Genomic DNA, 26,903 nt, shown 5'->3' with positions numbered 1-26,903 from the left:
GTGTGTGTGTCTCTGTATGTGTGTGTATACACGTGTGTGTTTGGTGTTGAGTAGGAAGTTAAGGCTGGAAAGGAGGAATAACAAGTTCAGAGAAATATGGTTCTCTTTTTCTTTTCTTTCTTTTTTTTTTTTGAGACAGAGTCTCGTTCTGTTGCCCAGGTTGGAGTGCAGTGGCGCTATCTCAGCTCACTGCAAGCTTCGCCTCCCAGATTCAAGCTATTCTCCTGCCTCAGCCTCCCGAGTAGCTGAGACTACAAGCGCCCGCCACCACGCCCGGCTAATTTTTTTGTATTTTTAGTAGAGGCGGGGTTTGACCGTGTTAGCCAGGATGGTCTCGATCTCCTGACCTTGTGATCCGCCCGCCTCGGCCTCCCAAAGTGCTGGGATTACAGGCGTGAGCCACCGCGCCCAGCCCGAGAAATACGGTTCTCAAAGGAACCAAGTGAATCAGGCCAAACCCAAAAGGGTAAGGATAAAGAATATGGATTTTGCCCTCAAAAGTATGTAGACGGAGGGGACAGGGAGGATCCAATTTGCACTTTACAAAGCTTCTAAGTTAACCTACAGGTGGTATTGTAAGTGCTGACAGTTTAAGTCCCCCAAAGCGGGGCTGGCAAGGGTGACTGTGTTCAGGGTGAATCTCCAACCATATCCATCCTTCCCCCTGCTAGTAAAGAAGGCTGACACCCAGACTGCCCCAAAGGGAAATTTGAGTACTGGGCAGAGAGATCAAAGAAGAACAGTAAAATACCCATGTAAAGGGCAGAGAGTAAATATTTTAGGCTTTGCAAGCCATTTGGTTTCTGTCACAGCTATCCAACTCTCCCAAGAGCAGCCATAGTATACAAACAAAAGGGCATGGCTGTGTTTAAATAAAACTTTATTTATAAAAATGGTCATAAAGCTTTCTAAAATAAGTAAACACATCAGATAGGTTAAGTTTGCCAGCCCTGGCCCTAGGCCATGAAGCAGGACATCGCCCTGAGCCACAATTCAGTTAGGCATGTTTGGGATTTACACCAAAACTAATTCCAGACTCCACCACTGTATAGCTGAGACTGCTAACCGCTCCTGTACTAGGGTAAAGACTGGTGACTTGGATCGTGAATTTCAAAAGAGACAAATATCCAGGACTCCAGTTACAGGAACCATTGTAAAATCACCATGGTCAGTATGTGATCCAATGTTGAATCAATACAACAGCCTTGAATTAGCCAGATGGCCGCGTGTTCTCCCCCACACCAGTCTCTGACCAGATAAATAACTGTGCCAGTTCAATAGAAAAATACACTCATTCCTACATTCATTAGGAAAATTTTACCATTAATTTTATGAACTTTTGCCTACTGCTTTCTTTGAACCTCATCTTTGTCAGGTAATCATGTTCTTATTTTCAATTAAGCAAATCTCATAAAACTTGTGAAACCTATAAAAAATAACCAAAATAAAAATTAAAACCCTATAGTAAATTGTAATTGCAGGGAAATTACTTTTCATTTTCAAACTTTGGAAACATTTCTTTCATAGAAATGATTGTGTTTTCCTAGCTTTCAAAAAAGACTTTCTAAAATAAAAACTTACTGACATCTATAAAAACCCATTTCAATATCATCATAACTTTGCTTATTGAGCTTAAAGCAGTAAAACAGAGACTCCTTAGAAATACAAGTTGATGACTTTTTAACCATCAATCACCAAATATATATATTATATATATTTTATATATATAATATATATATACTTCAAATGTAAAAACAGAAATAAAAGTTTATTCTCTGAGACCAAGTCCAAGAGCAGGCTATTTACTTTCAACATGTACATTGTATTCCGTTATATTCAATAAAGAAGTACTGACACGGTAATTGTTCAGCTAAACAAATATGACAATTTGTTTGCAACAAATGTTAGAATGAATTGTATATGACTTCACTCACTAATTATTTAGTATAGACTATTTATCTTATGCCAAATTCTGTAAACCATACTTGAAAATATATTTCTGAAAGAACAGTTCTGGCAGAAAACCCTTCTCATCTCTTTGCCAGGAAAAAAAAAAAATGGGAATGTTAACTTTGTTATCTAAAACTAAGGCTTAGATTTCTTCAAGATAATTTTCAGAGCTTAAGTACATAATGACCTAAATTACTCAGAAGCAAGGCAGCGTACTTTTGATATATGTTTTTGCTGTAAAGAACTAAAGGTAGTCTATGATTTCTCATTATAATGCTCTCAGTCAAATCATAGGAAAGTTAGATTAAACTCAACTCCAAATTGATACAGCCTACCTCCATTCCTCTGACTACAACTAAATCCACTTATCTGGTTTTATTTCCATTTGGAAACAGATTAGTGAAGGTCATTAGCCATTAGGACCAGATGGCTCAAGTGTACTGTAAGGAAATACTAGGCATTCTCCTGTTGACTTGATTATCAGTTCACCAGCACACATTGGTTGAGGCTATACAAGTAGTATCACCCATTCTTTTTCCATCCATTTTGAACTGGATATTTATGGAAGGCAAACATCACCTTAACAAGCAACTCTCCAGCTCCCCAAAAATATCAGGTCAACTTAGTGACCAAAGAATAAGCATGCATAATTTTTCCAAGTGCAACAAATTAGTAGGACAATTATGTCCACTTCTAATGGTCAGTTTCCAACAGTTCAAGAAGTAATTTGAGATCAGAAGTTTCTCTAAAGATAAGGTCTATATTAATTGGTAATGTGCATTAGTGAATTCAAGTATTTATTATAATATGCTCAATTTGACGTGTGTGCCCACATGTGTGCTGATAATGATAAAGAAGAGAAAACAGGAAAAGGCACTGTTTAACCCAGGGGTCAGTGAATTCAAGTATTTATTATAATATGCTCGATTTGACATGTGTGTGCCCACATGTGTGCTGCTAATGATAAAGAAGAGAAAACAGGAAAAAGGCATTGTTTAACCCAGGGGTCAGTTAACTTTTTCTGTAAAGAGCCAGAGAGTAAATATTTCAGGCTTTGTAGGCCATAAGGTCTCTGTGGCATCTATTCAACTTTGCTGTTGTCAGGCAAATGCAGCCATAGATAATACATAAATGAATGGACATGTGTTCCAATAAAACTTTATTTATGGACACTGAAATTTTAATTTCATATTATTCTTTTTTTGATATTTTTGAACCATTTAAAAATAAAGAAACCATTCTTTGCTCACAGGCTATGCCATAACAGTCAGCAAGCCAGATTTGGCTCATAGGCCACAGTATGCCAACCCCTGTTTTAGCCTATTCATAATTTTCTTTTCCTGCTATGATTAGCTTTCAAGATTAAAGATCATTTGATGGTAACAGTGGTAGATTTCAGGACGGTATGCTTAAACAAAGATTTTAAACGGTCTTGAGTTTTCTTATTGAGCCAAGTGTGAAACCAGTGGTTTCAAGTTCATTCCTTAAAGATACATTTCTAGTTCACCAATAATGTACATTCTCTTACAGCTAAACTTCCATGGTTAACCTCAAATGAAATAACAAAGTACTAAAGTTGAACAGTGTATGTGTATGTAAAGGGAGAGAATGAACAGCTGGAAGGACCATAAGCAGAAAGTGAGACTTTCCAGGTCATGCATTTAAAGTACAAGTAAGTTTCACTGCAGCTGTCAGTCTGTACCAAATTCTGATAGCAAGAAGGTGAAACTCACTTGCCCCAGACAATAAGAGAGAGAGAGAGAGAGAGAGAGAGAGATGCTTGAAATGGTACAAAGCCTGACCTAGACGCCTTCTTCCCAGAACTGCGAGCGACTAGACTTTCACAGCTTCAAACTAGCAACTCTTGGGAAACTAGAGTTAAATATTCCTAAAACAGGAATCTAGTTCTGTTACGAAACTGTTCATCATTTCACCTCCTGACAGTCACAAAAATCAGCAGAACTTAGAAAGGATTCAGAAGATGAGCAAGTAGCATTTTTAATAAAATTCAAATCCAGAGTCTTTGGGGTTTTTTCATTGCTAGCCTCCAGAGCTCACTATTATCAGCAATATTAATACAATTACTCAGTAAAAATAGGGGATATGGGAAAAACCCTGACCTTTTGCATTACTTCTTTGACTTCCCCTTTTCCCTGGGAAATATTTAATTCTGAATAAGATAAAGGTAAAAGACAGAAGTTTAGTAGTATCTAAATGGACTTGACATAAAAATCTAAGGAAACTATACATATGTATTTTGTATTTTTCCTCAAATATAAGATACTTGTAAGAAAATTAGCATTCTAATTAGCATTCTAATATTAGATATTAGTCACTGCTATATACCATAAAATAACCCATGCAACTATAAGAAAATGCAAAATAAAGCATCCCCCAAATTTACCTACTACTATAAGAAATCATCATATCAACAGTGGGGACTCAATCATTATCATCAAGTCTACCGTTTTGCTTAAAGAAAAGAAGTCAAATCAGGGACTCAATCTATGAACATATCACTCAATTTAATAACATCCCTATGAGTTTTGGATCTCAAATCATCTCCCTCTGGCAAAAGGGGCATAATCATATGTTTTTCTACTGGACTGCATTCTTCTATAAACATTTGAAAGAATGCATCTGCTTTACAAATAAAATAGTCAATACAAAGAGCAGTAACAATAAAAATATATGCCTGTTTTTATACTATTACTGGTTTATAAGGCAATCATCTGTAATGCTCTCATCTACAAGGATGGAAAATAATATAGAACTGTTACCAAGGAAACACTGAAGTAAAACTGCATGTAAACTATCAAGCAGTTTAAGAACCAGAAAATTAGAAGAACGGGAAAAACCATCTTCAGATAGAACCATGACACACTGTGCCACCCACGAAGGATGCAATCAAGGGTCATAACTCTAACTGATGATGTAAAGGGTGCCAACTACTTACCAACAATTCCAACACTTGGCAGCAATTTTTTTAATGGTACTGGGTTATTGAGGGGCAATGTCAATTCTGATTTTTCCCACGATTAAAAGGGCATAGATTCTGGAAACAAATAGTTAAATGTAGACACTCTAAAAAGTCAAAATATGCAGTTTATTTATTCCAGTGTCAAATAATATTCTCTTGGAATTCTCTGTAATTACACTGTCTTTACTCACAGATAGGACACTAAGCAAATATCACTTCCAAGATATGCCTTCTGAATTAACATTTAGAAGCTCAAGTTTGTAGGAACCAAAGGTAAGGCCAGGTACCCAGGGTAACTACATGTGTTTGCCTCTAAACCAAGAGAATTTTAAGCACTGAAGTAACCATGCTGATCAAAGCTAAATCCTTTAGGAAGATTATCCATTCTGAAATCAGGAAAATCCTGCAGTATAAGCACTTTCATACTTCACCTTTGAGAAAAGAACTTGCTTTCTGTAACAGTGTTTAAAACACATACAAGACTTTCTTCCTCCCAAGGCAGAAACAAGCAACTGCAAACATGTGTTTTTACATGCTGATGACCCTCTAAAGGTACTTCTATCTCAGCATGGGGACCATCCTCGGGCTCACACTAAAGAAAAAGAAGAATTCTATGGATGGAAGATTTCTTAATCGGCACATCAGCTCAGAACATTTGCACCTTCTGTCTTTAGAATAAACACTCTACTGGATCACATTAAGGATAGAAAGTGAAACTCACACTCATTTACTAAATTTTAAACTCTCTTTAAAATAAGATACCACTCTCCCCACAGCCTTGCTTGAGTTTTGCAAAAACTCAGATTTGTGAATATCATGTAGGCATCCTAGAATTTAGTAAAAAGAATATGAAACATCTTTTCACTGACACATGACACTGTCCTCTCCAAAGTTCCTAAGTTTAAGGACTAAATCGAGGCTCTAGATGTTTTGTTAAACTGTTTTTAGCATCTGAGGCCACCAAAAAGTATCCTGGTTACTTTGAACTATACTATTGGTTGAACTTCCCTTTCCCTTTAGCAGTATCTCTGTCCATCACACGGAGGGTACCACTTAGCCTCTAAATTTGCACACAGCTGCTTCCCAACCATGGTTCAATATTTGACAGCTGTTTAGAAACTAGCCCTAGGCAGAAGCATGCAGGAAGTTAATAGAATAGTGGTGTGAAGCAATGGCCCTCTATGAGATCAGCTTGAAAGCAAACAATTTGCCACACCACAATCATCCACTGCTTAACACATCAGTCTTCTGATCTGCAGGACAACACCTCTTCCTGAGCTGCTCTAAGACACAGGTGTTTACCCATCAACTGCGTATCTCCAGTCTACTTAGAGTAAGCTGCACTGGGCCTTTCTGCCTGGGGAAATCTGCTAGTGGCATGAAGACTGACCCATGTTAGTAGAAAGGGAAGGTGGAGATGGGCAGGCAGAACAAAGACCTGTAGATGTCGGAGAGAATGGCAACATCCAAACAGAACCTTTCTGAAGTGGTCTAATGTAATTTAATAAAGCAAAGTCAACATACGTTTCTACCTCTGACTATTGGAAGCTGCTCATCCCTGCCTGATGCAATCAACACATCTCACTCTGACACTCAGGACTGAAGGAAAACCTGGGATTATTCTGTCCATATTGCAAGTAAGTTTTTAAGCTACACCCTGGAAAAACCCAACTGTCTACCTCCTACGTCCTGGTGGTAGCTGCTATAAAGAGCTCCAGGGGCAGAGAAGGTTGGGCATGGTTTTCTAAGACCACTCCTATTGGGCTCTTCCCAATTAATGCCACATAGCAAGCAGCACAAACCTTACTCTGTGGCTCAAACGAAGACTTTGGAAGCATAAGCAGGGCAGAAGACCTGGAGGAGTGCTCTGGCCAGGCAACACCTAGGCGGCCCAAGCGTGGAAATGTTCCTCTTTTATCAGTAGTACCCAAAAATGTCTGAATCGATGATTTAGTTGTAGCTACTGTTTTAACAACATGGCCACTTAGAAGAAAATTTCTAAATCTTTCGAGGCTTAAGAATATAGTTACCCCCCCACCCCCCCCCCAAAAAAAAAAGGCTGAAAGTCTTTCTCTTCTATCTACATGACTTCGCCATCTAGGTTACCGTTGGGAGCACCTGGTCAATCTAGGAGCTGACTTTGTGCAGGTGTGGAGGTGTAATTTAGGAGTTGGGGGAAGGCGGCACTTTTGGTCTTTGCAGCTTGGAAGGCAGGCACCCAAGCTCCAAGCACTTCTGGGTTTCCCTAGCAGTAGCAATTACAACCATCTTCTCTTAGCCCTGAATTATACATGGGACCCCAAACACCGCTGGGGCTTTTCCTTAGGGAAAACAAACTGTCGTGAATATCGGTGTGTTGGTGAGGGCATGTATGTACCTCTCTGTGTGTGGTCTACACCCGCCGCTACACAAGCCTCAGCAGCCAGTGAGAAATAAGTTGAATGTGGAAGCCCCCGGCCACTTCATTTGTCTTAAGCCCCGTCGCGCTTTCCAGCTTTTGCCTCTACCCAGCCTCCCGAAAAATAAGGCACCAAGTTGCCCGCGGCAGCGGCCCTGGGTGCAAACGGAACCCGCGCAGCCCCTACCTCGAAAGCTTTGCAATCTTCACAAAGCTGAAGACATCCATGCAGGCAGCTGGGGACCCCCGAGCGCGACAACTCCGTCGCCCCTTCTCACGCCAGCAACAGCAGCCTCCGCAGCCCCATGGCCAAGACCTCAGTGCGCCCGGGGCTCGAGTCGCGGCGACAGCGGGTGGCGGCGGCGGCCGGAGAGAACCTGCACCTGGAGGCGGCGGCTGCTACCCCCCTCCGGCCGCGAGCTGCGTGTGCATCCCCGAGCAGGACCATTGATAGGCACCCGAGGCAGGAAAACTCAATGGAGAGGGAGCCAGGCAGGGCGCAAGAGGCGGGGGCGGGGAGCGCGGCCCGGGTCTCGCGCCCCGCCCCGTGCGCTCTAGCCCCGGGGACTGCCGGGCGTCCAGAGAAAGCGAGGCCTGGGCGAGAGGCGCTGCTCTGGCTTCCCGGCCCTCGGACCCTCGTGCCCCACGCACCGAGGAGCGCAGACGGAGCCGGGAGACGGCAGGCGAGCTGGGCACACGCGCACGCACCCCTCGCAGCACTGCAGCTGCCTCCCTGCCTCCTTCTCCAAGCCGAGTCCCTGCTCCTCTCCCCACCCCCACCCGCCCGGGGGGAGGGGGCACTCTCCTGTCACCCACTGCGTGTGCCTCTAGATCTGAAGGATCTGGTCTAACAGTCTATGGCACACTGGAGAACTGTGAACGCTACCCCTCCCTCCCCAAGCCGAAGGAGAGCCGTGCAACCGCAGGTTGCTCAAAGCCTCGGTTTGCTCCGTAAACAAAACTAGCGTTCGGAAGGAGCAGGGATGATTGAGGTTGGGTCGTTTGTCAAGGGGAAGGGAAGGGAGATGCCAGGCGCCGCGGGCTCGATTCGGGGAGCGCAGAGTTCCCACTGCTTCTCCCGAATCGCTGGGGCGAGACGTGACCACTGGGCTGGCTGGGAAGGTGTGTCTTTGGACAGCAGCACCGCGGGAGTGTCTGCCAAATAAGAACCGGAGGCATTTGCGGGTAGGGGGATGAACACAGCTGCTCCCTCCTCGAGGAGCATAGAGCGGAGGGTCCCAGGAGCCCGTGATGCGGAGGCTAATTCTAACCGGGCTCGGAATCTAAGGAAAGAGAAGGATTAGAATGGGGTCTGCCACGCAGAGCGAGCTGCTTTTGCACACTGAGCCTTGGGTGAAGGGAACAGGGAAGAAAAAAAACAAAACAAAACAAAACCTTTCCGGAGAAGCAAAAACACAGAAACATAAACACTCACCTTAGGCAGAGTAAACTCCAAGTTGCAGCCATCTAGAACTCCTCCTAGCCTTCTCTTTTACATAATTACCTTGGATAATCAGCCCTGTTCATTAACTCAGTTCTACCTCCTGGGAGGCTCAGGCTTCATTGGGCCCCTTTTTCTTCTTCCTCTTGAAGTCTCAAGGCCTCTTCTCCACAATCCTTTAAAATTTCCCCCCAGACTGTGAAGGTCAGCTGGCCGCACTAAGTGTGTGCTCTCCCACCGGCAGCGTTCACCTGGCGGCAGGGCCACCGCAAAGAACAGAGAGCACCCCCAGAAATGTTGGAAGATCCAGCCAGTGTTCCAGTCTAGCTCTCCGAGGGGATTAAGAAAGAAATAGGTTTAAAGTTCCCACACTTCTGCTCCTCTCCTGGTCTGTTGTTATATTTAAAGTCTTCAGTATTCAAGCCTAGTACTAAAGCGTTTTTTTAAAGCATTTATTTCAAAAACTGAACATAAAATAAATAGCAATCTGCAAAATCTAAATGACTTAAAACTCAGGCATAAAATTACATGTTTTTGAATACATAGTTATCAGTTTTCCTGCAGCTTCTATTAAACAGGCTAGTTTAATTGCATGAACGCAGTTACTACTCAAGGATCGGAAGGGGCGAGAGGGACCTTGGCTTTTGAACTCTATTGTTTGTAAAATAATTATAGTTTGGGTCTGCACTGTGCTTTAGAATTTTTAAAGCTTTTTTTTTGCATTGGAGTCTCATCGCAACCTTTTCATATAAGGCAATATATTTAGAAATCTTTTATTTTTATGCCATAATCTATTCTCAACATACCAGACAAAAAGATGTTTTGTGTGTGTGTGTGTGTGTGTGTGTGTGTGTGTTTTAACGTAGATCACATAAGGCTACTTGTCTGATCTAAAATATGTAAAAGCTCCCCATTCTCCGTCAAGCTAAAGTTGCGCTCCTGCAAGGACCAACAAGACCCTAGATCCCTTATCCTTTGATCTTTCTTACCTCAACTATTACTGCCCACTTCCCTCTCCCCTTTTTCTCTGTCCCTCCTCATCCCCTACCCCGAGCCCCTCCTCTCTCACACACATACACTCACTGGGCTCCAGCAATTCTGGACTTCTTGCTGTCCTTCAAACTCTACAGGTAATCTTCCCACCTTAGGCTCTTTGCAATGGTTGTTCCCTCAGCCTGGAATGCTCTTTCCTGGGATATCTGCATGGCCGGCTTCTCCACCCTGTCAAATGTATGCACCAATACCACTTCCAAAATGCCCCCTCTAGAAAGCCAATTTAAAATTGCAAAAGGTTTTCACACCCTGGACTCCGAGTCCCTATTAACTGTTTTATTCTTTTTTCTTGTTTCCATAGCACTTATCACCCACTAGCACACTATATAATTTATTTTTATCTTTAGGATTTCTTTTTTTTTTTTGGTCTGAATCTCCCACTGGAGCTCCACAAGGGCTGGGATCTTTGTTTTGTTTTGCTTTTGTTTTTCACTGATGGATCTCAAATGCCTAGACCACTTCCCCAGATGTAGAAAGAACTTAAGAAATACTTGTTGAATGAACAAATCATATGCCCATTGAATTCACAGCCAAACCAAAGCTGGCCAAGCATCCCCAGTGAGTACTGATCTGTGTATGACTTCGTGGCTTACATCTGTCTCTTTCCCCACCCATCCACTTCCCCAGCATCCTTCAACCTCCTTTGGAGTGACTGTTAATGATGGCAACAAAGGCCTTCTTACATTCTCCAGTTATTTTCCCCCTTCACCTTTTCTACCTTTCCCCCAAAAGAGTGGCCACCGACACGTTCCCTCATCTCTGAGTCAACATCTGGCAGCACAAGACCAGCTCGTGATTGGGAAAAGGGGATAAAACAGTGCCTTTGGAGAATGTGTTTTGAAAAAGTGCTTCCTTCTGAGAACAGAACAGTTGGGATGCTCTTTTTAAAAGGATTACCCTATTTATCAATAATTATTCCAGATACCAAATATCTAATTATTCAACAGTGAAAGTGACAGGAAATAGACATTGTGTTTACTTCTAGAGAGACAGCCTCCCTTGGAGACATCTGGTCTACCTGGAACAGCTTGCTGTTGGCCTTCTCCCTGTGCCAATTTGTGCGCTACGGTTATGAATGATGCAGATGCCATCTCTCCACAGCATAATAGCTACCAAGGGAAATGACTGACTTCTACAGGTCTTTACACACCTCTCATATAGTAATTATCTAGTATGTTTTCTAATGGATTGATATTGTTTTCTAAAGCAAAGAGATTCCACCCCTCCTCCTTTGTTCCTCATTAATATAACAATGGAAAAAGCTGCTCCCTTGAAACATGCTAACACAGAGTGTTTATATCTTAAAGCCATCTTGGCAGAAGGGCAGAGATTGGAGTAGTTGGTCTCTCAGCTCTGTCCCCTCTCTGTGCCAGGTGTGTGCTGCAGAGGTTAGGATAGGTTTGTCTAGCATGAACTAGATCTGCCTAAAACAAATAAAAGCCAAAAAAGTGGGATCCTGAGTACATATGTGGTTTTCTGAAGTTTTCTTATTAACCTGGATGATCTCTAAGGCCCCTTCTGGATCTCGTAGGGATTTACTAGTTGGAAACTGTATTATCCAACCTTGAGAATCTACTTAATTTGCTTTACTTAGGTTCAAGTGACATTTGGTCATTTCTGAAAACCAGACACACTTTCAAACACTGTTGAAAGGACTCATGAATAAAAGACTCAGGGTCGCCAGATCCAGAGCAAGTCCTATAACTTCTCTGAGACTCAGTTTCCTCAGCTGTAAAATGGAAATAATACATCTTTACCTTACACAAAATGAGCACTTGAAGTTGGCACCAGTTTACAGTTGGCTACATATGAGTTGAGGCACATGAATATTAGCTCTAGAAGGATTTCCACAGCTGTCTGCAGCCTTGGCAGTACTGGTAGGAAAAGTTTCAGCCTGTAAGATGACTATTTAGGAGGCCCAACATTCGCTTGGATTAATCAGAGGTAGGCACTTTTGCCTAAAAATCAAACACTTTGTTGCCTGGGCAGTTACTAAAGCCCTAGGCTGTAGCATTTTTTATGCCCCGGGGGATTCTCAGGGGGAAGTGTGAGGAGCTTCATCATTCTTAAGGCCTTATCTAAAGCTGGTGTTAGGAATCTGCTATTGGGCCAGATGTTCCATATAGGTTGGCAGCTGAGGGTTCTTTCGCTGCAAATTACAATAGAGAGAGCCCCAAGCATTTCTCAGCTGGACTGAAGCATCTCGACCATCTGGTCTCAGTCCTGAAAACAGAAGTAAATAAATAACAGCAAGGTATCCATTCAATCAGCAAATATTTATGGAGTGTCTCCCATGTACCAGGCACCACTGTAGGCACTGGGAAATAGACTAGGCAACAAGGCAAGTTTCTGCTCTCATAGAACTTATGAAGAGGAGGCAGATGATAAACAACAAAATCAGAAATTATAGTGAACAAGAAAATAGCAGATAGCAATGTGCAGAGAATTAAAATTCTTCTGATGGAAAGGGAGTGGCTAGGTGGCTATTTGTTATTCAGTGGTTCAGGAAGACTTCTATAAGGAGGTGACATTTAAACTGAGATATGAAGAACAAGAAGGAGGCTGCCACACAAAATTCATACGGAAGAGCATTCCATGCAGACGGAACGGCAAGGATAAAACAAGGATGGAGTCCTTGAGGCAGGAACGATGATTGTATGTTTGAAGAATCCGAAGGCAGCCACTGTGACTGAAGAGTAACGCATTAAATGAAGTGAGAGTGAGTGAATTTGCAGGGGCAAGAAGGGTGAGATCACATGGGGCACAGTAGGCCAGTGTCAGCTGTCTGGCTGGTATGAGATGGGAAGCCATGTGAGGATTTTTAGCATGGAAGTGGCCAAATCTGACTTATGTTTTGAATGACCACTCTTGAGGGAAGTGAGTGTGAGGGCAGGGAAACTACTGATTTAGGAGCCTGTTGCAAGAATCCAGGCAAGAGCTGGCAGCAGCTCAGAGAGGACATGACAAGGAGGTGGTGAAAAGTAGCCAGGCTCAGGATATGTTTTGAATAGGAACAGTTGATGGGTTAGATGTAGGAGGTGGGGAAAGAGAGGAATAAGGGAAAACTCATTTATTTGTATTATTTACGAAATACCCTAGTTCGGTCAGGCGTGGTGGCTCACGCCTGTAATCCCAACAGTTTGGGAGGCTGAGGTGGGAGGATCACTTGAGCCCAGGAGATTGAGGCTGCATTGAGCTCTGATCATGCTACTGCACTCCAGCCTGGGGAACAGAGTGAGACCCTATATGAAAAAAATAAAGAAAAGAAATGCCCTGGTTCCCTTATCTAGATATAGAACATACAAAAACCAGAAGGGTTTGGCTGGGTGCAGTAGCTCAGGCCTGAAATCCCAACACTTTGGAAGGCTGAAGTAGGAAAATTGCTTGTGGCCAGGAGTTCGAGACCAGCCTGGGTAACATAGTGAGACCCCATCTCTAAAAAATAAAATAAAATAAAATAAATTTTTAGAAACCAGAAGGGTTTTACCTCCCACTGGCTAAAGTACTCTGCCTTTCCTCCTGTTCCTTTTAATGAACTCCACTGCTCTGAAAGCTGGCCCTCCTGTGATTCTCCTCTCTCTTGCCTGCTCAAGGCCCTTAATCTAGCACTTACTGTCTCTTTTTCCTATATCAGTATTTTTTTTAATCAAACTGTTGGACCATTCCCATGTGCATTCAAACATGATGCTCTTTATCCAATCTTTAAAATATTTCTTAATTCCCACCACATCTCCTGTCAGCTAAATCCCATTTTTCTGCTTGCCTTTATAGCATATCTTCTCCCAAAAGTTTTCCATTTGCTATCTCCTACTGTATCTTGAATCTATTCCATCCATGTTTTCTTTTTACCCTTACAATCACCCTACATTAAAACTGTTCTTGTCATTGTAACTAGGGACTCCACGTAGCTGAATCCAACAGCCATTGCTCAGTCCTTATTGACACAGCTGACCATTCCCTCTTCCTTGAAACATTTTCTTCACATGTCTTAGGTGACAACACACTCTCCTGGTTTTCTTCTTTCCTTGCTGTTTGCGTCTTCTCAATATCTTTTTTATTACTCATCTGTCACTGTATCTCATCTTGCCAACCTTGAATCGTTGAGATGGCCCAGGGTTGAGCTAGAATTTCTTCTCTTTGAGTATCTATGCTTACTTCCTAAGTGACAACATTGAGTTTTATGATGCTTAATGTTATCTATATGCTGACAAATCCCACATTTCTATCTCTGGCCTAGATCCCTCAACTCCAGACCACCCACTCAACATCTCCATCTAGTGTCTAACAGGCACCTTGAAGTTAACATAGCCTAAAACTAATTCCCATAGAGAAGACTCCTGCCTACAGTCTTTTCCATCTCTGGTAATGCCAATTTCATCCTTTTAGTTGCTTAGCTCCAAAATCCAGGGGCCACTTTTAACTTTTTTTTTTTTCCCTCCTAAACCTCACCTGAAACCGATCATCAAATCATTCAGATCTACCTCCAAAATAGATCCACATTATTTATATATCCTCCCAACTCCACCACAACCACTTACATCCAAGCCTCCATTGTCTCTCTCCTGGATAATTAAAATGGCCTACTAGCTGCTCTCCTTGCTTCCCCCATTGTCCCTTCCTTTGTTACTTTTCACCTTGTGTGCATGTGTTAATATTCTATAGTCTGGGAGAGGGACTGGGGGTTGGAAAGCCAGAGAAGTTGGTTTTAAAGATTATTGTTTTCATCAGTATTCAATAAAAAGATGAATCATTATTGTACATTTGTAAGTTTTGAGTTTTCTAAACGTTTTTGTTCCTTTATACCTGGAAATAACCCTGTAAGTTAGAGAAAAAAGTTATTATTATCCCATTTTAGGGATGACAAAAGGTGAGACCAGAAAAGCTAAGTGATGACAATAATTCTTACTAAATATGAGGATTATTATAGGAAGCATTGTTTCCTGGGGATTCATCTAGCATCATAAGGGGAACTTTTGAATATAGATTTGTGGAATAAAAATGTCTCAAATTCTACCAATATAATTTAGTTTTTTTTTCTCTCATATTTGATTGCCCTAAAGGATATTCAAAAAATTTAAATGCCATATGGGGCATAAGAAAGAACAACAGAAAGGCACCAGGATTTCTTGGTACCATTCCCAAATCTGTAAATATAAGTGACCCTTAAGAAATCATTCAACTTTTCTTAGTGTTGTCTTCCTCATTTGTAAGCTTTATAGGTTAAAATAAATGTGCATGTCCTGTTCTCGTTTCCTTCCCCTTCTGATGCAATGCAGATACACAAGTGAATCTTCCTAAGGGCCAAGAGATGTATAATATTTTGAGATTCCATCTACATTGGTAATTCTGTAATCAAGAAGACTAGGTTCTACAGGAACAAATCCAATATCAGAAACTTTTACCAGATAACTGTATATCTATAAAATACACAATGATTAGCTCAGCCCCCTAGCAGCTGACCTTTATTCAAGGTTAAGAACCACGTTTGCTATATGGGCCTTCCCCTGGGCCTTATTAGGTCACTTAACTTCCTTTCTTTCTTTAACCCCACCCTCTCTCACCCGTTTTGCTCAGGCACATACCAAAAGTCTGCCAATGTAGGATTATAATTACTGCTTTCCCACTGAATCTCCTCTTGTCTGATGAGGTATGGAGAGGCACGGGGAGGAGGTCATTTAAAAGATTCTGCCAGTGTATAATTTTCAGACTATGAATTCTTAATGTGACATACCCTGTAACAATATTTTGAATTCTTATGCAACATTCAAAAAACCTACAAAGCCTCATATTTGTCTGAGACATATTTTAATATTTCAAACTCATTTTAAACCTCTCAGATCCCGAATCACTTTTATGCTGTCTTTCTGACATAATGTTCCTTCACCTTGGCCCCCCGACTAGACAAAAACTAATCAAATCACGTTGAATAACAGCACTTCTGCTTGATGGATAAATTGCTCTAGTCTTGAAGACTATTATGAGGGTGAACTTTAAGGAAGATGTATGTACAAAAATGGCAGACTTGAGACCAGTTATTCCAGGTTTTTGAAGTCTCATTCATAAATTTATTATTTTACTTATTAATTCATTCAATTAATATTTATTGAACATCTACCATACACCATCTACTATATACTAGGCATTGTGGAGAGGGAATCAAGATAAAGACTTGACTCCTGTCCTCAAGGGCTGTAGCAGACATTGGTGCCTACTCTTTTCATGTGGAAATGAAGTTCCTTCTCAAGACCACCTGAGGACCCACCTCCCATCCAGCATCCAGTACTTCCCTCCCTCCTCACTGCTTCCTGTCTCTAAATGAGGTCATCAAGCCTTAAGCTACATCTATCATCTTGCAACCATGAGGTAATAGGCATGAAAATCAAAAGTCAAGATGTTGAGAACAGTGGGGTAGAGGCCAGAGAGGCTTGGCCCTGGAAGATATTGTCAAGTCATAGAACCAACTTAGAATTTTGGCCTTCAAATTTTCATTTTATGAGACAATTAAATCTCTGTCCCCACCCCCTTATGCCTCCACCTTCTCTCTCTCTCTCTCTCTCTCTTCCGCTGGCTCCCTTTTTCCATTTAAGCCAAAGATAACCAAGTATTTTGTTACTTGCAGCTGAATGCATGCCTAATTGATGCAGAGGGTTAACAATTAGTTGTGGGAGGATGGCATAAAATTATTGCTTAAAGACCTATAAAGAGATTTAATAAGGCAACTATATAAATAAATAGAGTATAAGATAGATAAACATTATGATGCCCCACATTGGTATAATGCTTTAAAGTTTAGAAAGGTTTCTGCACATGTCATCTCAGGCTTTACAACAATCCTATGGGGCAGGAATTATTGCCTCCAATTTACAAATAATAATCCTGAGGTCCTAGGAAGTTAAATGATTAGAGACCACACAGCCAGAAAACTGGAAGTAGAAGTCCTCAAACACATGTATCCTAATTTCCAATTTACTGAGTTTTCAACGATAGCAGAGCTACCTCACGCAGCACAATGTCCATGGGTCTGAGCAAACTATGAGAGGTGGAGATAAGAGGATGGGTAGCCGTGAATGTTGTTCAAAGGAGGGAGCTATATGGGGCTGGGAAACAGGAGAAATCTCCCGAAGAAGGGGAGCTGATATAGTTTGGCTGTGTTCCCACCCAAATCTAATCTTGAATTGTAGTTATCATAATCCTGTGTCATGGGAGGGACCTGGTGGGAGGTGATTGAATCATGGGGGCAGTTACCCCCATGCTGTTCTCGTGATAGTGAATTCTCATGAGCTCTGATGGTCTTATAAGGGGTTTTTCCCCTTTGCTTGGCACTTCTCTCTCCTGCTGCCTTGTGAAGAAGGATTGTTTGCTTCCCCTTCTGCCATGATTGTAAGTTTCCTGAGGCCTCCCCAACCATGCAGAATTGTGAGTCAATTAAACCTCTTTTCTTTATAAATTACCCAGTCTTGGGTATTTCTTCATAGCCACATGAGAATGGACTAATACAGTAAACTGGTACCACAGATAGTAGGGTGCTGCTATAAAGATACCCGGAAATGTGGAAGCGACTTTGGAACTGGGCAACAGGCAGAGGTTGGAACAGTTTGGAGGGCTCAGAAGAAGACAGGAAGATGTAGGAAAGTTTGGAACTTCCTAGAGACTTGTTGAATGGCTTTGACCAAAATGCTGATAGTGATATGGACAATGAAGTCCAGGCTGAGGTAGTCTCAGATGGAGATGAGGAACTTGTTGGGAACTGGAATAAAGGCGACTCTTCCTATGCTATAGCAAAGAAACTGGCAGCATTTTGCCCCTGTCCTAGAGATCTGTGGAACTTTGACATTGAAAGAGATGATTTAGGGTATCTGGCAGAAGAAATTTCTAAGCAGCAAGGAATTCAAGAGGTGACTTGGGTGCTCTCAAAAGCTTTCAGTTTCATGCATTCACAAACACATAATTTGGAATTGGGATTTATGTTTAAAAGGGAAGCAGAGCATTTGCAGCCTGACAATGTGATAGAAAATTTGCAGCCTGATAATGTGATATAAAAGCAAAACCTATTTTCTGCAGAGAAATTCAAGCCCACTGCAGAAATTTACATAAGTAATGAGGAGCTGAATGTTAATCACCAAAACAATGGGGAAATTGTCTCCAGGGCATGTCAGAGACCTTCATGGTAGCTTCTTCCATGATAGGTCCAAAGGCCTAGGATGGAAAAAATGGTTTTTTGGGTAGGACCCCAGGCCCCTCTGCTCTGTGCAGACTCCGGACATGGTGCCCTGCATCCCAGCTGCTTCAGCTCCAGCCATAGCTAAAAGGGGTCAAGGTATAGCTCAGGCCATTACTTCAGAGGGTGCAAGCCCCAAGCCTTGGCAGTTTACATGTGGTGTTGAGCCTGTGGGTACACAGAAGTCAAAAACTGAGGTTTGGGAACTTCTACCTAGATTTCAGAGGACATATGGAAATGCCAGGATGTCCAGGCAGAAGTTTGCTGCATGGGCAGAGCCCTCATGGAGAACCACTGCTACGGCACTGTGGAAGGGAAATGTGGGGTTGGAGCTGTGAGAAGAAGGCCACCATCCTCCAGAACCCAGAATGGTAGCTCCACCGACAGCTTGCACTGTGCACCTGGAAATGCCTCAGACACTCAATGCCAGCCTGTGGAAACAGCTGGGAGGTGGCTGTGCCTTGCAAAGCCACAGGGGTGGAGCTGCCCAAGGTCTTGTGAGCCCACATCTTGCATTGGCATGACCTGGATATGAGACATGGCATCAAAGGAGATCATTTTGGAACTTTAAGGTTTCATGACTGCTCTATTGGATTTCAGACTTGCATGGTGCCTATAGCCCCTTTGTTTTGGCCAATTTCTCCCATTTAGAATGAGTGTATACATCCAATGCCTGTACCGACATTGTATCTAGGAAGTAATTAACTTGTTTTTTATTTTAAAGGCTTATAGGTGGAAGGGACTTGCCTTGTCTCAGATGAAATTTTGGACTTGGACTTTTGGGTTAATGCTGGAATGGGCTAAGACATTGGGGGACTGTTGGAAAGGCATAATTATGTTTTGAAATGTGAGGACATGAGATTTGGGAGGGGCCAGGGGCAGAATGATATGGTTTGGCTGTGTCCCCATCCAACTCTCATCTTGAATTATAATTCTCATAATCCCCACCTGTGGTGGGAGGGACCCAGTGGGAGGTAATTGAATCATGGGAGCAGTTACCCCTATGCTGCTCTTGTGATAGTGAATGAGTTCTCATGAGATCTGATGGTCTTATAAGGGTTTTTCCCCCTTTACTTGGCACTTCTCTCTCCTGCTGCCTTGTGAAGAAGGATGTGTTTGCTTCCCCCTTCTGCCATGATTATAAGTTTTCTGAGGCCTCCCCAGCCATGTGGAACTGTGAGTCAATTAAACCTGTTTTTTAATATAAATTACCCAGTCTCAGGTATTTTTTCATAGCAGCATGAGAACGAACTAATATAGGAGCCCTAATGGATGTGTGGGAATTCAGAAAGAAAGACCATTCCAGACAAAGAGAATGTCATGAAGATGAAAACAGGAAGATAAAAACAGGAATGAACAAGTATTTCAATTGGAGTGCATTCCCTGAGTTGGAGAGAAACTAAGGATATAAGGGACAAATGAATTCTGACATCAGGTATTCAATTTCACACCATGGACCTACCATTTTAGTAGGCAATGGGGTTCCATTAGCAACTCCAGAACAAAGACTTGTAGGGGCAGTTACAAAAGGAAATTGAGCTTTATCAATAGAGCAATGGGTGGATAAAGGAGAGGAAGAGAACCTGGAGGCAGAAACCAGTAAGGGGATATTTTCAGTGGTCAGCCCACGTGAGAGAATGTGTGTCGATGATGCAAACTAGGGTTGGGGCATCTAAAACAGAATAGCCATGATGGAATTAGGATGGTTGCCTAGGCTTGTCTATTGAGTATGAGAGATAGTAATGGAAGGGAGAAACCAAATTAGACTTCAAGGAATTCAGTAAAAGCAGCAGGTTTAGGGGAATGACAAGGATGACTGGTCTACTTGTTCCTTAGCACCCTAGGAATAATGCTGATTTAATTAAATCAAACTCCCTCCCCTACTCAGAACCACTCAGGGGGGCTCTTTTATGAGGCATCAGTCCAGTCTGCCTGTGATGTGGGACCTCTCTCTCACCCTTCCTGCAGTCACTACCAAAACTTCAGATCCATCCTTAGCTGTATGCCTGGCTTTGTAAGACACTAAAATCTACCTCTCATAAGTTCTCTCTTAGAGCAGGAAGATGGAGGGAAATTCATGATCCGTTTCTTCCCACGGAACCAGCTTTGTCTCTGACCAAGAAATGTAGTATTCTCCTCTCCATGGCTTTTTGCTGTTATTATTATCTATTCATTCTGACCTTCCTTGGGATTCTTGCCATCAATCGGCAGACAGATGTCCTTCTCTATGGTTCTTCCTGTTTCCTGCTGTGTCACTGGCTAGTGACAAGCTGTGGCTAAGTTGTCAGCTCCCTAATTACAGGACAGTCTAATTACAGACATGTTATACTTGCAAGGTATTATTACTGAGGCTCTGTCTGCCATAGCCTAGAAGTAATCAAGCAAAATGTTATCTCAATTGTTATGGGACAGATATATGGAGTGATGTAAATTCTCTCATGCATTCTTGGTCTTGGGGACACCCTTGGACTCTCAGGATGGGTTAACTGAGTGGATCTTGTTGAGTGGGCTAGAATAAAACAGAAGGTAAGATGAGAGAAAACTGAGGGAATAGGAGCATGAGGAATACAGAAGAGTCACTAAACTAGATTCTTCAGGGCCATTCAGTGAGCAGGGCAGAGCTTTCTGTCCCCCTAATCTAATTCAATCCTTGCCCTCTTCAACGTAGGAGAAGGGAGCTTTTGCGTTTGCTAAAGCTAACATTTGAACTCTTGTTATGAGGGACTATCACTGTTAGCAAGTCCAAAGTTGGTCTTATAATTGTTCCACTCTGAAGAAACCAAAGGATGTAAATCTATTCCTGTGGAGGACTTTACCCTGTCTGGAGCGATGCATTGGATGCCTTCCAGAACATAGCTGGGAAAGACAGCCTCTACCCACCTGACCCCAATGTGCTTGCCAAGAAGGCTCCAGATAAGGACCGGGGGGGATTAAAAAAAAATTCAGAGGAAAGAGGCCAAGGAGAGGAAAACTCCCAATTGCCCATCAGAGGATGACTGTCAAGATGGAAAGATTACTTGGTGAGAAAAGTAATGTTGGGCATCATTTTATGGGTTTCTTGTATATTTGAGAACAGCCAATAATGAGATTCTTTCTTTCTGGTAACACCTCCAGAAATCCTTCCAGATGTGGTTTCATTCCAGTTTTTTAAAACATAAGGGGTATCCTTCTAACTCCAGGTGACTGATATCTCAGGATGTCCAGGTTCCAGGAGACTATTCCAGAAAATTAACACAACCTACACTAGCTCATGAATGAAAGCTACATCAGAGCTATATCAGACTGTGTTGACACAGCAGAGGAGAATTTTGGACTCTCAGTATGGAATTATTGGAAGAGCTGACAGCTTTTAGAAAGCTTCTGGGGCTCCAAGCATTCTCTCAAGATTGCCATGGCATCACTTGCACAGTGACTTAAGAACCCAGTCAGTGGGACTGCTCTCAAAGGTCATTGTATCTCAACGGAAACAAGGATGAAAAGGTTCCCAGCTGATCTACATGTTGGGAAACGTACTATGCAAAGAAGACATTAAATGAGCAGTGGGCTTGGCAGTAGAGCACATTCCTGGATTTACTCATTCTTTCATTCAGTAAATATATATTGAGCATTTGTTACATGGAAGGCACTGTACAAGTTGCTGTGGCTACCATGGTGAGCCACACAGGTGTAGCTTCTAGCAATTTTACACTCCAGAGGCACTCCACTTTGGAGCTCTGCCACCCTCCCCTCATTATATCAAGCATATTAAAATGCATACTTATCACACATTAAATATACTTTGTTGCTATTAATATTTGAAAGATTTTTAATAAAATCTATAATTTTGAATTTTGTTATGAATCAAATATTTAGTTTGCTCTTGTGATTTGACTCATATACATCTACTTAAGAATAGAGTTTCATTCACTTGGTTGCCATATTGTAATATCATTAAGTTTTGTAAACATTTAATTACACATTAATTACTTTTAATTTTATAGCTTATTTTCATATTTTGGAGGCCAATATCTGTTTTCCTCAGGTCTCAAATTATGAAATAGGCCCTTCAAAATCTCAAAGGCCCTTGATATTTGGTCTGCCACATGTTAGGGAATAAAGAAACCCCAATGGGTCCTCCCATTGTAGAACCTACCTTCTAGTGTGGGAGAAAAAAATACTTATTTAATTATCTAATAGTGTACATATTTTCAACTTTTATAAGAGCTAGTAAATTATGTACAGAATGTTCTGTTAGCAATTAACTCAGGACCAAACCTTCTCTTACAAGGAACATGGTGTTAGGGGAAGTTTTGCTAAGTAAGTGATAAACTGTGAGCACTGAAAGATAAGTGGAAATTAAGGGAAGAGGAATTGGGTCAGGAAGATCATTCCAGAAAGGGAGATTAGTATGTGTAAAGTCCCTAGGAAATGAAGGGTCATGGCATGTACCAGGAACTGGATTACAAAGAATATAGGGGAGAGTGGTAGCTGATAAGGTCAAAGAGGAGGTTAGAGGGCCCACAAGCCACTGGAAGGATATCTTGTATATCTTAAGTGCAATGGGAAGTCATTGGAGTTTCCTTTTAGAATAGCAGTGACATGTCTGCTCCTGTGATTCCCAGGAGTGGGAGACCAAGGTGGGAGCACAGAGAATGAAGAAAAGCACAAACCAAGAATTGATTCCACTGCTCTAACCCAAGTAGCACAGGCACAACACCCCATCAGAGGAGTGTTTTTAACCAAGAAGTTTAGAAGGTTGTCACAACTAATAAGAAGGGTTGCTACTGGACTCTAATTGGTAGAGACCAGGGATGCTATGAAATGCCCAACAATATACAAGACAGCCCCACAACAAAGAATGATCCATTCAGTTGTCAATAGGGTTGAGGTTGAGAAACTTTGCTATAGGACAATGCTATAGACTCAACAACAATCTGTGTTGAGAAACCTTATCAGACCTAGAAGTCGAAAATGTAGTTCTTCCTTTTCTACTAAGGTCAAGCAATGGAGAGAGATGCTAGAGTGCAAGGAACAAATGGAAGGAACCCAGAAGAAAATCAAGGCCAGGTGCAGTGGCTCACGACTATAATCCCAGAATTTTGGGATGCCAAGGTGGGTGGATCACTTGAGCCCAGGAGTTCGAGACCAACTTGGCCAACATGGTGAAACCCTGTCTCTACTAAAAATATAAAAATTAGCCAGGCATACTGGCACACGCCTGTAATCCCAGCTATTTGGGAGGCTGAGGCAGGAAGATCGCTTGAACCGGGGAGGCAGAGGTTTAAGCTGAGATCACCCCACTGTAATTCAGCCTGGGTGATAGAGCAAGTGAGATTCCATCTAAAAAACAAACAAACAAACAAAAAAAGAGAGAGAAAAGAAAATCAAGCTATGACTCTATGACTCAATTATACTCTTTGGGTGCATTACAGAAAGAGTTGGAAACCTGGGCTAAACTGTAAGAACTTAGGTGGTTGGGTCCTCAGCCAGCATAAAGGGAGGTCCTCCTTATACAGTTGTGCAGAATGTACACTGCACAATTTTGTAGGGCACCATTCACATAATGTTAATTTTAGATATGTATATTTGCTCAGAAAATTTTCTCAAACATAGCAATGAAGTGCTTTAGGAAGTAAATATTTTTCTAATTTTTATTAAAATGTTATATGAGCTGCTTAGCATTAACATCATATTAAAATTTTTGATACTTAACTGTAGGCCCATATATACTTGTATTTGAACACCTGGCCCCTGGTGGCCTTGTTCCATATCAGAGATATACAATTATTGGCAAACCTTATAAAGTATCAGTTGATCTGTGAGCTCAGCCCTTGGCAATATTCCTGGAATCTCCACATTATTAACAGAAAACTCTTCAGAGTGTTCATGAAAAAAAAAAAAGATACAGTTAATTGTTCAACTCTTCTCCTTTTGGGCAGGTGAACTACATTTCCCAGCATCCCTCACAGTTGGATGTGGCTACATGAGTGGTTTGACTATGAAATATAGACAGAAGTGCTGGCTTGGCCCACAAAACACTCCTGTTGTACAGTTTTCCACTCTCTCTTTCCCCATCTATACAGAGACCACTCCAAGGACCTACAGAAGGATGAAGCCATAAGATGGGAGAACTCTGGGTTTTCAAGTGACCATGTGGAGCCCTCACCGACCCACTTAGCAGTGGAACACAAAGGAACAACATTTATATTCATCTTTCGTAAATTTTAGGTTGTTTGGTACAGTGGTTCCCTGCCCTTCCTAGTACATTGCTAAGGGGGAAATTACAGTCATCAAGTCTATAAGGAGGGTGATACAATATAGTGGGTAATGCCACAGAACCTGGAGCCAGAGTACATATGTTTGTGTCCTACTCCTGCCACTTTCTAGCTGTGAGAACTTGGGCAAATTTACTTAAATGTCTTTTTTAGTTTCCTTATATATAAAATTGGAGTAATAATTATATCAAACTCATAAATGTGTGGTGAGATTCAATACACGAAAATTGCCCCCACCAATGTCTCACACATCATGAGCTTCAGTAACAGTTCACTATTGTGAGGTTGACACTTGAGCACTCTTACTATGCATATGCTGAGAGACTTACAGAGGAAGACTGCTAATGATGCGGGACCAGGCCTTTTCACCAGATCCAGATCGTCCCTAGGACCCTTCCTGCAGCCTAAGATGCCATGGATCTCATGACCCAGAGATGAGTAACCTTGGAGATTCCCTGCAGCACAGGAATGAGACATGTTGTGAGGCTTGGATGTGATGGCATTGCCTGGGGAACCAAGTACACAGTTCAGCTTTATCTTGTGTCAGTTTGAGAGTGATCCCAAAGTTTTGCACTCTCAGAGAGATTCTCACTGAGGATACCACCACCCACCATAAGACCATGGAAGGATCAGGGAAAGTTACAATATGCTCAGATCGCCTTATGCAAAGTTACCTTGCCAAGGTGAAGTAATGGACCAGTGGTCCTCACTTCCAAATCCCCATTATACTCTTAAAAATGGAAGACTCTCCAGAATCTTTTGTTTGTGTGAATTATATCTATCAATATTTACTATGTTAGAAATTAAAACTGAAAAATATTTAAATATTTATCAATTCTTTTAAAATAAGAATAAATCCATTACATACATATAACATTTTTAATAAAATATATTTCAAAAAAATTGTGAGAAAAGTGGCACTGTTTTACATTTTTTGCAAATCTAAGATCTGGCCTTAAAAAGCTGGATTCTTATATCTGCTTCTGCATTCAATTTGTTGAAGTATCACACATCATGTAGCCTCCAAAAACTCCACCAAGCATTAATGAGATAATGAGATTGAAAATAGCAAATAAAGTCTTAGTATTATTATAAATTATTATTAGTAGTAGTATTATAAAATAAATTATTAGTATTATTATAAATAGCAAATAAAGTCTTAGTATTATTATTATAAAGTCTTAGTATTATTAAGTCTTAGTATTATTATTATAAAAATTAGTATTATTATTATAAATTATATATAATTTTTACCTTACAGTCTCCCTGAATGAGTTTAAAGGACTCCCAGGATTCCCAGCCTACACTTGAAGAATCACTGAAAGTGGTCAATCATGACACAGTGCCAAGTACTTGCTCAGTTCTCAGTAGTTCTCACTATTTGGTGGTAGGACTTTTGATAGCAAATGTCTGTGTTTTCTTTTAAGTGATCACACATTATTGTACCCCAGCATAGATGAATATACACATTATCCATATTTGAAAATGAAAGGCATAAAAGATTTTTTGCTTCACCCAAGGTGACAATCCTAGTCACTCTGGAATCCTAGTCTTGGATTTTCTTCTACCCAATCAACATTTTTACTTAGTTCTGATAACTCATTGAAATGTCTACTTAGTCCACTGTTAATATACTTAGTCAGATACAGGTCACCTGAGCATAGCACACCTTCTACAGGTGACCTCAGCTCTTATCCAATCCCATTCTGAGGCTATATTGAGTATTTTTGGACTCCTGGCCTCAAGCAATCCTCCCTTCTCAGCCTCCCAAAAAGCTGGGATTACAGGTGTGAGCCACCCTGCCCAGCCTATAGTTAGTATTTTCTATGCATCCTAGCAGAGATTCAATTTTGTGACGCAATAACTAGAAATGGATATTTTGTGATGATCTTATGGAGAAATCTTTTGGGAGAGAAGAAGAGAAAGATGATTCATACCACACACTACTTACAAGCAAATCCGTTAATTTCTCTAACTGAAAATTCCAACATTCTTTCCTCATTCCCGTAATCTCATCTCTTCTTCCTCTCTTCTCTTACATAGTTCTCTTTTCTTATACAGTAACTCAGAATCTCACTTTACTGTGGAGGAAAACTTAGCTTTTACCCTTAATTCATAATTTCCATCTTGCAAAACAAAACTCAGTGATTGGTGACTACTGCTGCTTCTTTGAATATCCCTTGGAGAGCACAATTCATTCAGCCATACCTAGAATAGTTCATTAAGAAAAAATATTACATAATTTCTTTACTTGTCTTTCATTTCTACTAAGTGTCGTAGAACTGACTTCAGTCCCATAGAACTCGAGGCCATCTCAATGAAGTTCTCTAGTTTATACTCCTGTGACTATAGTATCACACATTCTGCTTCTACAGATACATTTATACAACTTCTACTTAAGCAAATTCAAGAATATCTCCACACATAGCTTTGCGGTGCGAATGAAAGGTTGAGTTTATGTTATCATTCAAACCCATGTTCTGCTGCATATTATTTCAAGACAATAAAGATGAATTGAATATATCCCTGCTTCGCCTTCATATGTTTGAGGAAATTCTCACATCATTACTGTCTTCTCTTCTCCAGGCTAAATAAACTTACCATCTTCC

General features: G+C 41.3%; 1 protein-coding gene across 7 annotated transcripts in view; it reads right to left on the bottom strand.

Annotated features, from left to right (window-relative positions):
* The window catches only part of FRMPD4 (FERM and PDZ domain containing 4), an 836,494-nt gene that overhangs the window by 573,828 nt on the left and 235,763 nt on the right, over positions 1 to 26,903 (bottom strand). For 2 of the 7 annotated variants that reach the window (XM_054676436.1, XM_016943103.2), the window contains exon 1: positions 7,516 to 8,096. The exons of 1 other annotated variant lie outside the window; for it this stretch is intronic. Coding sequence is in view for 4 of the 6 variants with exons in the window: in XM_016943103.2 (XP_016798592.1) it covers positions 7,516 to 7,556 (41 nt within the window). In the remaining 2 variants the exon portion in view is untranslated. Of the gene's footprint in view, positions 1 to 7,515; positions 8,097 to 8,763; positions 9,382 to 26,903 lie in introns of those variants that run through there. 4 more of the 7 variants (XM_054676433.1, XM_016943100.2, XM_054676435.2 and 1 more) reach the window with 3 other exon arrangements.

This window comes from Pan troglodytes, chromosome X (assembly GCF_028858775.2).
Source record: "Pan troglodytes isolate AG18354 chromosome X, NHGRI_mPanTro3-v2.0_pri, whole genome shotgun sequence".
Lineage (NCBI taxonomy): Eukaryota > Metazoa > Chordata > Mammalia > Primates > Hominidae > Pan > Pan troglodytes.
Note: the sequence above shows the minus strand (reverse complement) of the source record. Positions and strands in the feature narration are given on the sequence as shown.